This window comes from Melanostigma gelatinosum (assembly GCF_949748355.1).
Source record: "Melanostigma gelatinosum genome assembly, chromosome: 2".
Lineage (NCBI taxonomy): Eukaryota > Metazoa > Chordata > Actinopteri > Perciformes > Zoarcidae > Melanostigma > Melanostigma gelatinosum.
The window spans coordinates 8,503,887-8,520,661 of record NC_136635.1 but is presented as its reverse complement, the minus strand read 5'-3'; the positions used below and the strand labels follow the sequence as shown (position 1 = coordinate 8,520,661).

General features: G+C 45.5%; 1 protein-coding gene across 2 annotated transcripts in view; it reads right to left on the bottom strand.

The window, feature by feature from the left end:
• nfatc3a (nuclear factor of activated T cells 3a) overlaps positions 1–16,775 on the bottom strand; it is a 50,826-nt gene that overhangs the window by 7,737 nt on the left and 26,314 nt on the right. For both annotated transcript variants that reach the window (XM_079287735.1, XM_079287736.1), the window contains 6 exons: positions 11,956–12,155; positions 11,326–11,498; positions 10,847–10,987; positions 7,712–7,767; positions 7,411–7,537; positions 4,379–5,473 (listed from right to left, as the gene is read on the bottom strand). In XM_079287735.1, coding sequence (XP_079143861.1) covers positions 4,379–5,473; positions 7,411–7,537; positions 7,712–7,767; positions 10,847–10,987; positions 11,326–11,498; positions 11,956–12,155 — 1,792 coding nt within the window. The remainder of the gene's footprint in view (positions 1–4,378; positions 5,474–7,410; positions 7,538–7,711; positions 7,768–10,846; positions 10,988–11,325; positions 11,499–11,955; positions 12,156–16,775) is intronic.

Below are 16,775 nucleotides of genomic sequence, written 5' to 3'. Positions count from 1 at the left end.
TTCAAATAAACTCTTCAGGCCTTTCCAAAGAAAGGTTGTGAACCAGGATCATTTACAATGGTAGCCCAAAACCAAAGGTCACTTCCAAGTTTAATTTAATGTATAATTCCATTTCGGATACATCTGGAGTTGTATTTCTCAACACCTGTCAAAAGTAAATCCAATATTCACTGGCGTTTGCCCCGGTTTCAGCCGGCCAACTCTTGAGAAGTACATCAAAGTCTTTTTTTTTTGGATCGCTAGACGTTGGCTTCTTCAGCGCTCGCTTGTTTTCCTCATTTGCGGCTCTCTGCCATTTTGCAACATGCAGTCAGCCCATGAGCTGGAGGAGTCTCAGTGGGATTGGCAGCGCTGACGAGCCTTCGTCTTTACAAAGAGCTACTTCTGTGATGTTATACAATAGCCAGAGATCATTACCGCTCTCATATCTCTCTGATAAATGTAAGGCTGCAGTCAGAAGCCGGTGAGACTGACCAACAGCTAGCGTGACTCTCCAACAAAATCCACCTGCACCTCTGAAGTCCACCAGCTAACATGTAGTGTACACATAACCATTGTAGAATTACAACATGTTGCTTTTACCCGAGTGTTTGTATGATTTAAACAAACCATGTTAATGAGTGAGCATTACAGGTGCTGGTGGGCTGAAGCCACAGCTCCACATCCCACTACATTCTAAGCCCGCCCACTTTTTTCTGCGGCCCAATCCAATGGGAAGTATCTGATTTAAATCCCTCTTGTGACTGCACACGGCTCAAATGTTTGGTTTCACTGAGGAACCCGTCACAGTACAGAAGCTACAGACGGGACTTTCACACACGGAGAAGAGTCGTCTTGATCTTCTCATCCAACTCTGAGCAATAAAGCAGCTCATCGATATGTAGAAGTCATCATTTTGATCGAACAATGATGCTTAATTGATCTTTAAATTGAGAAAGAGCAGAGGACAAGAGTGCAACGGAACAGTAAAAACATGGATTGAAAAGATGTTCACTGCATCGTTCCTCGTATATTTGATTACATCTTGAATACAGGATGTGTGTATCTGTGTGTGTTCATTTGTGTCAGTACTGAGTCTGTGTCACTCCCTGTGTGTATCTGTGTGTGTTCATTTGTGTCATTGTTACTGAGTCCGTGTCTCTCATGAGGAGTACTGGCGGCAGGGCTCGGACTATTATGAAGCCTCCATGCCGTGCTCGCAGCTTGAGGCAGCTGTGGATTTTGGGCCGGGCCGACAAAAGAGCAGCTTTTGTTGTGAACACACCGCACACACTACCGACACCCTAGTAACTGCTTACACACACGCGCACACACACACACACACACACACACACACACACACACACACACACACACACACACACACACACACACACACACACTATTCCTTCCCATTCATGCTCTGTAAACATGGAGATCGTCACATGCTGATTAATTGCTTACATGCACGGTTCGGCAGCACAGAGGCTTCATATTCTGTCACCACGACGGCTGTAATCATCGTTACAGGACGGCCTATTCTTCAGCTCCTGTGTTTACGTAGACGCCAAACACACAAAGTTTTCAGGGCTTTGGCAAACCTGGTTGATAATCTCGCAGGGGATTGATATTAATTCATATAAAAGCAGTAATAATATTCTATAATAAGTCCATCAATCATCTCTAGCTGTTCATTCTTAAGTCCTGTAATAAAAAAAGAGAAGAGAACCTGTACTTATTTTATTGAGGTGCTCTTTTTGTATCATGGCCTCTTCACTGGATGTGTCGAACAGTGACGATGAAAAATGCTCTTCAATAATATTGAAGGAATACCTTTACTCTTCTGTTTTGATTCAGACGTCAAAGCAGTAGAAATACACAAAGCCGCACATCTTAACAACATTCAGTGATGTCCCGTGCTGCTTTGTTGAAACGTTCCTTCTCTTCTTTTTTCCAGTTCATTGCCTTTGTTAACATCTTCTTTTTCTTATGTTCCCCGCAAAACATAATAAAAACAAAACCTAGCCGTCTGTCTCCTGTGATCTCAAAGAGACTCTTTAACACGAAATATATATTCTACATCATTTTTATATTTGTAAACGGGGACATTTCACGGTAACATAATTTAATCTAAATGGAGAATATCAAAATATAAAGCATGTACCTTTTTCAAAAAGAATGAAATGATGAAGTACAGCCTTTCCTGTAATGTCAGATTGGATGAGTGGCTGAGTGGCCCTGCAGTGGGGTTGGATTCTGACCTCGTCTGTCCATCTGTCTGTCAGTCTGTCTTCTCACCTCCTGTGTCTCCTGCTTTGCACGGCGCACACATGCAGCAAACTCACACCTCCACAAACATTAAACAGACAGACACAAACACCCCGTCCAACGCACACACACACACACACACACACACACACACACACACACACGCACACACACACACATCTCAAGCGTGCTCTGGTGTGCGTCACGAGGGCCATCTGCTTGCTAACCAGAGCAGTTTTCTGCTCGTATTCCCTCTGATGCCACTGACAGACATCTGTGATTCTACTGCAGGAGTTTGTTTTCATGCATAACGACCGTTACGATGAAACAATGATTCAGTCTCAGCTTTCTACAGGTCAGAAAACGGTTCAAAGACACGTTTTACCCGAACACATGGAACGTTTGAATAAAAGATGTATTTTAAGAGTGGATGACAGTAGAAATAATACCGAGTGAGTACAAATCATGAGCTGAAGGGAGTGAAGTTGATGCAACATCGTTCTCAAATGTCTGAAGTGTTGTGATTATATACACTGCCTTGAAAAGTGAATTATGCATAATAGCTCTGGATTTTATTTGTGTGTTATGGATGTTATGTTTGCATTCGTGCCCATCCTGATCTGTCTGTCTGTCTGTCAAACTGGGGTGAATATGGTCTACTTAAAAAAAGGGACCGGAGAGACTGGCCTACTACGACTTAAAAAGAGTGTGACCTGCTAAAACTGGGAGCTGGGTGTAAGCTTCCCTCTGCTACTTCAAAACATGGCCTACAGAGCTGGTCTGGCATAGAAAGCTATTTTTAGCCACCGGCTCAAAGGGAGCGCTTACATTCCCAGTTGAACCGTGTCTTTTACAAACTTTTCTCACTTTCTTTTTTTTGTGCGAGAGCACAGCCAGCTACTTTCAGAGTGTGTCTGTGTCTGCGCGTGTGAACGGGAGAGGCACGACGAAATGGGAGTTTCAGTTCTGTGCGTGAACACGTTCTATGGTGCAGCACATTGTCTGTAATAAAGAAAGACAGAAAGGAGACAATGGAACGGTTTCTTTTCAGGACATGTGTTTAAATGTGTGTGTTAGCGTGTGTATGCATAAGTATTACGCACTGGTAAACCTCAGCGGTTGTCTGCCTTTCACACATGACTTATTGACAATGGCCCTGTGATAATTAGGCTGACCCTTGCTAGCACACAATATCACCTCCCCGACAGCCTCGCCAGGCTATTCATTAACCCGAAACCTTCAGGACCCTCATTTGAATATGACACCAGGGTTAATAAAACCAAAGCAAGGCTCTGAACGGCAGATAAGGACGTAGATGATTGGGAACAGCTCGGACACACATTTTAAGAAAATAAGTACGAGTACATGTAAGAGAGACAAAAGCTGCTAAATGCATGTGCTTACTTCACGGGCAATTGTTAGGTCAACAAGTTCTCCTGGGCGTGCTAATTACAGTTGTTAATGCATGTACACACGCTCGCGTACACACAGGCGCACACAGGATGTAGCAGCACACAGCTGTAGTTTCTGTGTTTCAGCTACAGTCTTTGCAAGTAGCACAAAATGATACAATCCTCTCCCCCTCCCCAGCTCCAAGAAGCCAAGAAACTGCTGCTGGAGATAGAGAAGCTCAGCAGTTTTACCATCATGCCGTATGATGCTTTAGTTATCAGTCCTATTGTGTCTATGTTACCCAGTACTAAGTCACAGGACCCCTCAGTAATGAACCTGTTGAAAGGCTATCACCATAATCAGGCATTAAGGCTTCAGCCACTTGAAAACTACTGCTTTAGTTTTACATCATCAGACACAAATGTATCTTGCACGTGACATTTGGTTTGGGTAAATGTGATCCCTCAGTGGTCCATTGTTTTAGACTGAAAATGAGATTGTTCACAGATGGGTGTGATGTGTAAATATCTTGTGTAAAAGGACACGGCGAGGAAGGACCATGTGACAATGAGAGCAGAGAGACTGGAGTGACAGAAAACTGGAGAATGAGCGAGTAAAACGGCAGGTTGATGTCATTGCGCTCAATGACTGTCAGAGCTTTTCTGCTTGTTAAAGACATTAATTGGACACAAAATGATTTTGCAGTCACAGAGGTCAACATCCTAGATAAGTATCTTACCATCGTCCAGCGTGATGTCCTGTAGGCCGATGGAGCGGAAGGTGGGCTCCCTCTCTTCGGGCTCCTCTTTGATGTCCAGCCTCTCTCCGTCCGAGGGGAACGGCCCCTGAGGGCTTAGAGGGTGAACCAGGGGCCCCGCTGCCACCGGGGACAGGCTGGCCATGACCGGGCTTGTAGCCTGGGGAGAGGGCTGTCCTGAATGCTGCTGGTGCATGGGCCCCAGAGGACTGCCGCCAGAGGTGGGGGAGGAGGAGGTGGGAGACTGGTAAGGCAGCGAGTGGAGCTGAGGGGAGGAAGGCCCAGAGTGGGGAGAGGGGATCATGCATGGAGCAGGGGCGCTGGACGGTGTAGGACACGAGGACGACCTTTGACTTACCGGGTGGTAGCCCATAGCCCTCTGCAGTTGGGAGGAGTGCTGCCCTACAAGAGGGTGGCCACCGGGAGAGGGCACCCGGGTGGGATTTGGGGAGCAGTGATAGCCTCCGAGTGTGTGCAGGTGTGGGGATGAGGGGGTGAGCAGGGGCTGCTGGCTCTGGGGAGACCCAGCTATGGGGTTGGTGGTTGAAGAGGAGGGAGCTGATGGTGAGGAGCAAGGAGAGGAAGGGTACACCATTCCCATGCTTATTGGGTGCGACGCCGCACTGGGGCTGTGCTGGTAGGGCATCCGCTCGTAGCCCTGAGGAGGAAGGCTGGACTGACCGTTGAAGGGCAGGCTATGACTATGACTGTGGCTGTGCTGCATAGACTGGTAGGAGGGCCGGGGAGGAGCAGGAAGAGGATCGGGGGCAGAGCTCGGGTGGAACGTCATGTGGCAGTCAGCGGGAGGGTGGTGCAAGCTGTGACCCTGGAGGTGAGGCAGGTGCTGGAAAGATGGGGAGCCCAGGGAGGAGCAGGGGGCCTGCAGGGGTAGCAGGCCAGGTCCGGAGCCGGCGGCCAGGCCACGAGGGGAGCTGGACAGAAGGCTGTCCGATGGGTGGCACTGCTCAGGAGAAGGCAGCTGGGTGCGCACCAGACTGGCAGCGTGTGCCAGGGGCATGGACATAGGGGGTACTGCAGAGAGGTCCAGCTCTTCTCTGTGCTCCTGTTTCACCATGACTAAAAGGAGAGAGGTTTGCACATAGAGAGGGAGGAAGGGAGATGTGACGAAACAGGAAAGACAAAGAGGATGGGAGAGAAAAAAAACACATTGTCACTAAAATACTGAAGAGGAAAAACAAAAACAAACTGCTATTTTTGCTTCAAGTACAGAAGTCCAGTGACTTCAACCAGCTGAATAAAAGGCATCAGTTTTTCCTCATTCTCAACCCCCAGTAAGTCCCTGAATGAATCTGTGGCTTTGAAGTTGAAATATGTTTCAGTAAAACCTGAAAAACTAGACCATGAGAATCTCAAAGCAGTAAAAATAGTGTCTCAAATGTATGCATTGTGAAATGGGTCTCCTTCCAGATGGAAACAAACAACTAGTGACATTGTAATGTTAAATGGGGCCATTCCCTTTTACTGTGAACGCTCACAGCACTGCTATGCTGATCGGTAACCTATTTCCCAATCTGGCGCCTTGTGACAGTGAGTTTTATTTTTATCCAGCTCTGAATTAGAGGGAGAGCATATGTTGTCGGCCCGGGTGCCATCATGTGAAATGTTGTGTGGGAAGAGGAGCCGAATGCCCCGCAGCCCAGATCAGACGGGAAGCAAACGAGTTCACTGCTCATGCCCTCTCCTCACCCCATCATGCCTCTGGGAGTGAGAAGGAAGGGGGCACCAAGAGGCCAAACTGCTTTTAAGTCCATTCTGGTAAAAATGGAGCCAGAGGGATATCACGGGTAAGAGAAGGGAATCATAATGAATATTAAAACATAGATCATAATTAAAGAATGGGTGTTTTGATATTTTGACCCAATATTAACCTACATATGCCTACAATGTTTGAAAAAGACGTTTCGTCACCCAATTTTCTCAGAACGCATCCTTAAATGGGGCCAGGGCCTCTGCAGCCCAGCCCACGGTGAAACCTTTTTTTTCTTCGTTTGCCACAATAAAGCAGGCGGTGTCCGTGGTGACACTAGCGGTGTCAGCAACCCAGCCTGACTGACAGAGCCGGGTTACTCTGCTCTGCTCTGATTGGCTGCCCCAATCTGTCAACGCCGAAAACAGGAACTGTCAGTGCCGAGTGGGCGTGCTTGCAAACAGAACGGCTGGGTGGGTGGAGGGGCGAGGCCGCTTATGTGCATACACACACGCATAAACACACACACACACACACAGTGTTGTGGTGAGACTCAGGGGTTTGGATATGTCGCACAAAATGCTCACGTTTCATTATATTCCGCCAACGGCGTTTTTCAGTTTGACTGGCTTCAAGAGAAACAATATCAAATCGCAGGAATGTGACTTTAATGAAAAACATAAAGGAAACTTTCAAAATATCATGACTGCTGAAGTAATCACATCAAACCACAACTCGAGGTCTATGTACAGCAAACGTTTCTTGGACAGCAAAAGATTTGCATCATAAAACCCAATGCAAGCACAGTACATGTGAGAGAGAAAAGGTGTAGGCTGCACAACATAAACAGTTTGCAGGTGTTAGATTATTGTTAGTGGAAGAGCCCCCTCTAAACCACAGCGATGCTTTCTCTGGAGAGAGAAAGAGAGAAACGGGGTTTGTGAAACCCCTGTGGAGAAGTGTGCGACATGAAGAACTCTTTACAACCGCCTCTGCTGTCACTCAAACTCCTGTCCCCTGGGGGGGGGGATTAGCTACAGCAGGAAGCAGTACACCCAGAGGAAGGCAGAGTGAAGCTCGAGAGGATCTCTTTGTGTAAAATATCTGTACAAATGAGTTGCAGGAAAATTACTTAGGATCATAATACTCCCTTGCCTTACCTGTTTTGTACCCTTTTGTAATATAGCAGTTGTAAGTCTAATACACCCCCCCCCCCACCCCCCCACCACCAATCCAACCCGCCACAGAAAGCCGGTTAGTGATGGTGAAAGATTCTTATAAAAGTCATGACACCCTCTCATCTCACCTGAAAGGTAAGTGAAGCGCTGGGATTGGCTCCTTTTCCGCTTGCCATTGCAGACATAGAACTGCACCTGCACAGCTGAGCCCACAGACTTACTGTGGTAGGGAGGGACCTCCACCACCATGCACGACTACAAAGACACATTTAACGATATTAACATACACTTATTGCCAACAACATACAACACCATTTGCAATACAATAAAATGCAAGTACTAGCACAAAGAAATGTACAACAGTCATGTTTATCAAGGCGCAAATACCTGTAATACAGACACAATGATGTAGAATAACTGACAACTTACTCCTTGAGTTTTCTCGTGCATTATCTTTGCCTCAACCTCCCATTGTGGTCGTCCATCTAGGGGGAATGGTAAAGAATAAAAAAGCTAAATGCATCAGCCAATGATAATCCTACTGCCATAAACAAGCAGAGACATATATTGCACAACATATTACAAGTTGAAATTTATACTGGTCATACTTCAGGAAATACTTTCTAGTCACTCTCAACTCTGTTTCTTTACATTCAACATTTAACCTTAAAATCATGAGAAAAGCGCCACATGTGACAGACGAGGATATCAGAAAAGACTTGATGAAGCAGAATACAGAACCATTGTATCACATCCTCACATAATATACTAGCCAGTTTTTGGACAAATACAAAACCTGCTATCACTCATACAAGCACCTTCAAAAAACACCGTTAAAATAGGCAATAAAACCACAAAATGGAGTGAAAATTGAAATGAATGACGAAGAGAGGCAGTTGTGAACCCAGGCCACACAGGATCACTGATGAATATGGTTTCATAATTTAGACCCCTTTTGAATTACAGTGTGCTATTCTTTCAAAGTTACTTTCCTCATCTGGAGTAGCTCTCTTTCCCTATTTTCCTAAAGATGACGTCAGTGTGCAGTGCTTTCTCAAACAGACAGGGCTCAAGAACCACGCAAAGCTTCAGACGTCCAAATGATGTCGTTTTTAAAGGACTAGAAAATCCTTGCAGCTATTAAATAGTAATCAAATGTCCAAATATCCTGCTGTTAAAATTATGGAGAGAGCAGTGGAATAATTGTATTATTTTAAAATGCCTCTACACACTACCAGGTTTCTGGCTATAAACATCCCTTCCAGTTTTCCTACAAGGGACCAAATTATTTGGCCAGACATCTCAGGGGCTGCTTGGAGGGAATACGTCGGGCTGAAAACACTGACAGGACTGCCGTGTGGTTGGAAGAAATCATCTCAGCATCTTAGTGCTGTATCGTCCCTCAGTGGAGTCGAATGCATTTGCAGTTGCCTGTATCATGGTGTGCATACGGTGCAAGTATACTCTGCACCTGCACGGCCTCTTCCTCAAAAGCCAAAAGGATTCCCCCAAATACCACCGTTACGTCAGGCATGTTCAACACGTCTGCAGAGAGGGACCAGCCGATTTGAGTAGATTCTAACAAGCACTCAACATTTAGGCTATTCAGCGTTCTACCAAAATCCACACTCTACTGTCGCTTTAAGTAGGTGATGTACCCGCGCTAATCTCACCCGGACATTATCCTTCGTCGTAGTAATCCACCGGCACATTAACCGTACAGACACGCTCTCTACTGTGACGATGACGGAGAAGGAGCTTGAACGTCTTTGCAGCTGACAGCGGCGCATTATTGCAGTGACAACGGGCAGGCGCAAGGGCCCCACATGCACCGACAGGAACCTCATACCTCATAGAAGACAACGACTCGGATCATCGAGACGCCCCGTCAGAGGGTAACAGAACGGTGATCACTGTTTATGTTGAGACGTCTTTGTAGAAACCAACGGCAGTACGGAGTGCACGTGCTGCGTTAGTCACGATTCAGGGCAGTCCGTGTTATTGCCTTTATATCAACAATCATCCTTGTAAAGTTGACATACTTATACCAATTATGGACCTATTGTACATGTTAATGTTTGATGCAGTCTAGTGACTGTGAAACCCCAATCCTGGTTGTAAGTAGAGACTATGCTTGTGAGACAAACAGACATCTATCACTGATGTTAAAACAGTATTTATTTAGTTTAAAGGCCTTTCAGTTAGTAACCTTTCAGAATATTATCCACTTGATCCTGAAGACCCAAGTAAAGGTTACATTAAGGAAACAAAAAGCAGAAATCACACCAATGCTCTGCACGCCAAGAGATAGCAAAGCTAAACTACTGCATCGCAGTTTGACATTGATGTGCTTTAAAATAGGATCTCACACAAACAAACGCCAGGACCTCTGTTTCTGTATATAGTAACGTCATTTATAGAGCCATCCAATAATCTCTGTGTACTAGCAACACTCGGCCAGTCTCTCCGGTCCCTTTGTGAGTCTACTGTTGTCTTTCAATTATGAGAGATGGTGGAAAAATGTCTGTCACTGCCTCTCTTTCTTCCTTTTCTTCCGTTCCTGCACTTACTCCAATCAGTGCTTCATTGCACTAAAGCAGGCGGATTAGTCCTGATGAGGGGGATCAATCACACAAGCCCATCCTCTTCCCCTCTCCTGTAATATTCCTGCTGTCTCCTCCCACAGAGGCCCAGCTTTCCTCCCTACCCAAGATGCACCTGCCGCTGTGCTGTAAAGACCATCAGTGAGTTTGTTTCACCCGTTGCTACTTTTCTGTGCCGTGCTTCACATGAACGAGCTGAAGACATTCCTGACAGAGTCCCAGAGAATGGCTCTCGCTCACAAAAACAACTCCACTCATCGTTCTGCTGTGTGTCAACTTGATTCTGTTGCTCTACATCACAAAGGTACCTCAGGCAGGCAGAGACTGGCTCTATGAATGTTCACCGTTTAAAATTTCCATCTCTGGGAATCTCTGTGTTTTGATTACGGAGTGAAGTACAACAGAGAAAAAAAAGATACGGCAGAGAAAGACAAGCGACGACTAGCACGGGGAGTTTAACGAAGTAATCGCTTCAGCACATTTTAAAGTCACAAATACTCAATTTAGTTTAGAGGATGCATCTGTTTTGTGTATTTTTGTGTCTGTGATTTTGTTTGTTTTTTGGATATCAATGACATTAAAAAAGCATTGCCTTCTTGTATTGGATTTTCTACTTATGGAACTGTAAATTATTACGTTGTTTTGTCTCATAAACTAATTCAAACAAAAACATTTTCATGTTCTTAATGACATTGTTTGCGTTAGTAAACTAAGTGTGGATGATGATATGAAAATGTGAACTTTTTAAAATTTTTGTCCTCACTATACAATACGTGCCTGTTGCTGCCTAAAGCCTGCTTGATAGACAGTATTACTGGCAGACATAAATCTGTTCTGCATTTAAATAAATGCCCTGTGGGACAAGGAGACTTGTTGAGGCTAAGATAATGATACATGTCTCTTTTATATCCCTGCAGACATGCATCCGCCATGACGACTGCTGTGCAGACACAACACTTACCAGGGCCTTTCTCCAGGAAGATGACCTTGGACTCTGGGAAGAAGTTGGATCCGCTGATGACCATCTCTTCTCCCCCGCTGACCAGACAGCTGGTCAGGCTGGTCTTGTCAACCTGGGGCAGCTCTTGAGCCGAGCGCTGGGCTGGGAGAGACGCAGCGTGGGGTTCGGGAGAAAAGGAGGATGATCATTTGCCGAGCTGTGTTCATTCACACTGCAGTGTGTCTTTTAGGCTGGACTACGGATGTACTATAATATAAGCGGACGCGTTAACAGGAGCACTTTATGATACAAAGTTGTCAACAAAATATCTGAAGTGACTTTCAGTGAGAGCAAACGGTAGATTAAAACAACGTATCAAATCGCCAGATTGAAAGCTTGCTAGTAAAGACGTGTGTGGTAAGGTTTGCATATGCGTGTGTGTGGTTTTCTGAATGAATGTGTTTTGGTGTGATTGCATGCACGCGAGACTTGACACTCACAGCACTCCACAGGAATAGAGGCAGCCTGCAGCGACAGCACCTTCCCGTTGGGCTGAGGGATGTGCACTCTGAACACCACGCGGACTCGTGTGTTCTTCCTCCCGATATCCGTCTCCCCCTTCCGCAGCTCGATGTCCGAATTCCGCAGCTTGAGGATGCCGGCACAGTCGATACTGCAAGGTAAGAGGGGAAAAATAGTTGCCCCATTCGGCACCACCGGGAGGGCAATCGCTAAGACATGGATAAGTCGTGAAGGACCTGAGTGATAAAAACCAACCACAAGCCCAGCAGGGGATTGGCAATGAGGGGCAAATTAAGTGTTGAATTCACAAAATAAAGATGCCTGTGAATATGATTTATTCCAGCTATAAATAAGAGAATCCCTACCAGATCCCTTCCTATGAATAAAGAGATAAATGAAACCAGATCTTACTGAAATATAATCATTCAGATGATTTGTAATCTTAAATATTTGAATAAAGGTTGCTTCTCTGCTCCATTAGTAAGCTTTTCCTGTTTGTTTAAATCTATTCAATCTCCTTTGGAGGATGTAACAACCCTTTATGATGATGAACATGGTTATTTTTCATTGGCCAGGGCTTCCTTCATGGTGGTAAGCTCATAACTTACCCGGCTGACATGTTGTTTTCAGGCAGGAGAGGAATTTCGAGAACTTTGGTGCTGGAGACTACAATTTCTTGGCTGGCTGTGGCTACGGTTTTCCCGGTGATCCGGTGCACCTGGTAGAAGGCGTGCGGCCTCAAGTAACGGTCGTCTGCTGTTCCGATGAACATCTGCAGGTTGATGGGCTTCTCACTGTAGCCAATGAGCTGAGACAAGACAAGACAAGACAAGACAAGACAAGACAAGACAAGACAAGACAGAGGAGAGGAGGAGGAGAGGAGGAGAGAGAGAGAGAGAGAGAAAAAGAAAACAAAAACAGATGTGAGTTCTCGGGGTCCAGATGAGAGGTGTGAACAAAGGAATACTCTCTTGGTTTCCACTGCCTTCAGAAGACCACCCTTTTTTTTGGAGGGAATCTAAATGTCAGGTTGAGGGTGTTGTGATATTTCTGGCAGGACCACCGGAGATTCATCTGGCGCTTTGGCCTCCGACCAGTTCGCCACTGATGTTTTCAACTACCGGTAATAGACTTATCCTGTTTTCCCCTTGCACGCCTGCCCCTTAACAGGACACTGTCCCCCCCCCCCCCCCCCCCCCCAAAAAAAACCTCACCAGAGCCTTAAACCTGTTCTGGTCAACCGGTCCGAGGCCAAATAAAAGCTACAGTGGCCTCCGTTAAAAAAAAACGAACAAAGAGACCTGAGTCGGCTTTAAGAGATTATGAGAACAAAGAGCTTGTGTACTAATTCATCACATCAATTAACAACAGATGGATGGCGAATTATACAAAAGTATAATTCACACAAGGTGAGGTCAGTCACACAAAGATGTGAAAATGTCAACAGTCTTTTGAAACCCTGAGTGCCGGCACCCCGGCTTCCCCCTCAGACAGGTGAGATGTTGGACGGAGGGAAAGTGCTCCGTGTCAGGCAGAGACAAGAGGATGATGGAAGGGAGAGCAGAACCTTTTCCTCCTCAGAGGGACAGAAAACACAGACCACACAATCCCACCACTGTTGTAATGTTGTAGTTGGCAGACTGCCCCCCCTCCCTCCATATTGCCCTCGCAGCCCACACCTTCGGCTCAAATGGAGGGCAGCCCGTTGAGTTTAACAGGAGAGAACAAGGCCATTCATTGCTGCTTCAAGCCTCAGCCCCACCACAGCTGCCTGCTGAGCCTTTCCTCCCAGCAGGTTTGCGTCACACGCCGCTGTGTCAATGTTTGGTACGAAACTGTGGTGGGTGAGAAAGTGGGTGTAGCTTTGTCATGTGCTGTTCCAAAACCAGCTAAAATTAAAAAAAAGGATGAAATTGGTCAGAATCGGGCCCTGGAAACATGTGCACCTGAGAAAACCAGTGAGCCAGTACCACCGAACAAATGTGTGCTTGGTTTCAAAATATTGACTTTCTCGGAAGCCAGTGTTTAAACTCTCCTGGTTTGCAGCGGGATTGTTGAATGAAACTTATTTCCAGCATTTGGTAAAAGGTGTACTGGAATCAACGGTGGAGTTGGTGTTAACGGGAACATCTGTCATTGGATTTACTGGCAGCCTGTGGTCATGATCGTGTCTCACTGTCTTTCTCTCTTTACTTACTACTCCCCCCCCCCGTGGTGGAAGAAGTTAAGGTACGGGGCACCTATGTTGAACTGAGCCGTGAAAGAAACTGAAGCAGGCTGTGTGTTTACAGCGGGTCGTGTGAGAGGACGAGCCTCCAGAGGCAGACACTTAAATGTGAATAATGCTTCACTGTTGAGCTGAATAAAAAGCGTGTATCTGAAGAGGGTTGAGCTACTGAGCTCATTAAAGACACATTTGGTTCCCAAGAGAAGGCTGCATTGAAAATAAAATGACTGGCAAGTAAACAAACTCACACATTGTTGTTACCATTTAACTCAAAGTTAGTTAAGTGGTTATCTGAACATAACTCGTTTATTATGCAGCCGATGATTTTTGCCAGATTGAAGACGAATGGTTGTGGACATAGAGGAAGATGTTCCTCTCCACTGTGGTTTTCCAGGGCTTTAAAAGTGTTGTTTTAAAACATCTCTCCAACTTCTGCTTCACCAAATCTCTGTGGAAAGCATTGTCATGTTTCCATAAGGAAGTGGCATTTATAATCATGTGTAATAAGTTTTTGTGTGTCTGTGCTTTGTACACTGCTGTTAGTTCTTGTGGTGCAGAGGTTGCTGTGAGGAGGCAGAATGAAATCTCTGACACCAACGCCAAAGATCATGAGCAAAGGACGCGTCCTCTTCACACAAAGGTACACACGAACCTACGTAGACGGCGTATGTTTCTGAAATGTAACTTCTGAACTTGAACAGACAGCTATGGCATCGTGAGATAATTCCCGACTTTGTCAAACTGGAATCAAAACTGCTGTATGTGGCACATGAAATGTATTTCGTAGGGAAGTTGCACCGAGGAACAGCATGAGTCCCCTATAACAAGCAGCAATGGGTTCATCTTTGACAACCACATTAGATCTTAAGAGCCACATGAAAGTACAAAGTGATTATGGACCCCAGTCTGAATGGATCCACGGCTGTAAATTACATTGTTCATCATTCTGGATTCAACGAAACATGGAGTCACAGGAATCAACGCTCTTGTGGTTTGTGTTGCTTGTTTTATGATCATGTCTGCACACTGTGGAAGTTATCACACAGAGTGTGCGTGCGCATGTGTGCGCATGTGGCTGTGTGCATGCCTGTATGTGTGTGTGTGTGTGTGTGTCAATAATCAGGGCATGTTTATTCACAGCACCATGTGTGTTCCAGACAGCAGAAAATGAGTTCAGTGTCTGGAGGAATGTATCCGTAAGAGGAAAGTACGGACGTAAAAACCGGAGAAGCCTTAACGGGTGTAGCTTAGAACACGACGAAAAGCACGGAAAAACTGGGACTGAAAATAATGAGAAAAAAAACTTTAAATGTACTGTGAAAAAGCAGTGACGACACAAAAGAATGTATTGTAATTAACTGTAAACGTATACATCTCATATTCATGGGCTACTTATACTTTTACACGCCCTGTAAAGAAAGAAATCCAAGTATTAAATGCATCAGAATGAAACCAATGTGGAATATCCTGTATAGCAAAACATAGAGTTAAATGTACGTGGGTTTTTAGACCTCCGATTTTCTAAAGCATTTAAAAACAAATTGGCCATCTTTTTAAAATCATTGGACATGTTATTAGTGTTTTCAGAGAACTATTTGTGACAGTCACATCTGAAAAGCCCAGCGAGCACCTTTTTACGAAAAGTCAGAGGTTCACAACCACTTGCGGAGCCTTTACGCACGACGCCATGGCGTCGTTTTCTGGTGCGCACCCCTCGCACCGACTTCACTGCGGCGAGTCTAAACCGGGCCGTTTTTTCCTTTCATCTCCGACTCTTTCTGTGTCCTCCTGTGTTCTCTCCGTTTCTCTCGACTCTCTGCACATGAGGGATTTTAGTGCGGAGCCAGAGTGTTGACAAACACACACTTAGCAGGCCAGGAGCTCTTTCCAAATCAAATTATCAACCAGGAAAACCGGATCAGAGCACCAGAAAGAAAGAGTTCACTTTAGCAATCCCAGTGAATCAACAGTCCAAACAGAAACATAGCACACAGACGGTCTAATTCAGTCACAGCTGTTACTAAAAACACAAATGCTTTCTGTTTGGCGTTCCCTCCATTCAGTTCAATTTGATTCATTTAGATAATTGGAGGGGAAAAAAATAGAGCAGCTTACAAATGTAAACTGTAAAAAGTAACAAAACAATAACTAAACACGTGTAAGCCTTACAACACGTGGCTGGTTCAAAGAATAACATTTACTTCAGCAACAAGGGCTCAACACATGGTCCTGGTGCATGAGGGGTGGAAGTTGAACTGGAAAAGAAATACGACACAGCAGGTGGGAAGCTGCTAGTACCCGTTTCTCCAACACCATAGTACGACATTCATTGATCTCAATTCATCACAGATTTTTAAAATCAACGTCATTCGCTGAACACTACACTTTACACCCCTGAGACTAGATCAAAGCAGTGTCCCAAATGATGCCACATGCTCCTCAAACGGCAGTCCGAGCACACTGCAGGAGCCTATTTGCACCGTCAGTCCAGAACATGGGTGAAGCACCACCTGCAAACGGCAGCACATGTAAACAAACACACATGGATAGTGCATTGGTCCTGGCGGAGGAGGCATGTCGGGCAGTGAAATGCACCCGGCACACACACACCCTTGACTCGTTTCACATTCCTGACTCACCCCCTCCGCCGCCCCCTAAATCTGTGCTCGAGTGTGAAATACCATAGGAGGCTGGTCTCTGCACTTATAACTCCTCACCTTTCTGCCGGTCCAGAGTTCAGCCCAGCTGGTCAGTCAGCAAGTAACTGAGGCCTGATAAAAGATCAGTTCTTATATTAAACCACGCTGACATTAAAGCCGGTCACATGTCCCCGGGCCTCATTGAAGCCTGTCACTGTCTTATGGTTGCCGCTTCGGACTGTGGATCGAAATTTAGGATGAACTCCGTCCCTTAAAATAAAACCACTGGATACGGTTACATGCTCAGCTCCCGCTAAATAAAGTCCCCACCTATTTTTGGCCTTCATCTGTTCCACTGATCCAGTAATAAGGCCAGCAAAGCGAGGAGGGGGGGGGGGGATATCTCCCATCACTGCATACACACATAAACAGGCAACCATGCACACACACACAAGTGTTTTAACTTAACTTGACAAATAAAGTAGAAAAATGACAGCGGTATTGAGAGCTGATCTGGGCTCTTTAAGACTTTTGATAATGGGGTATTTACACCAGGGAGCAC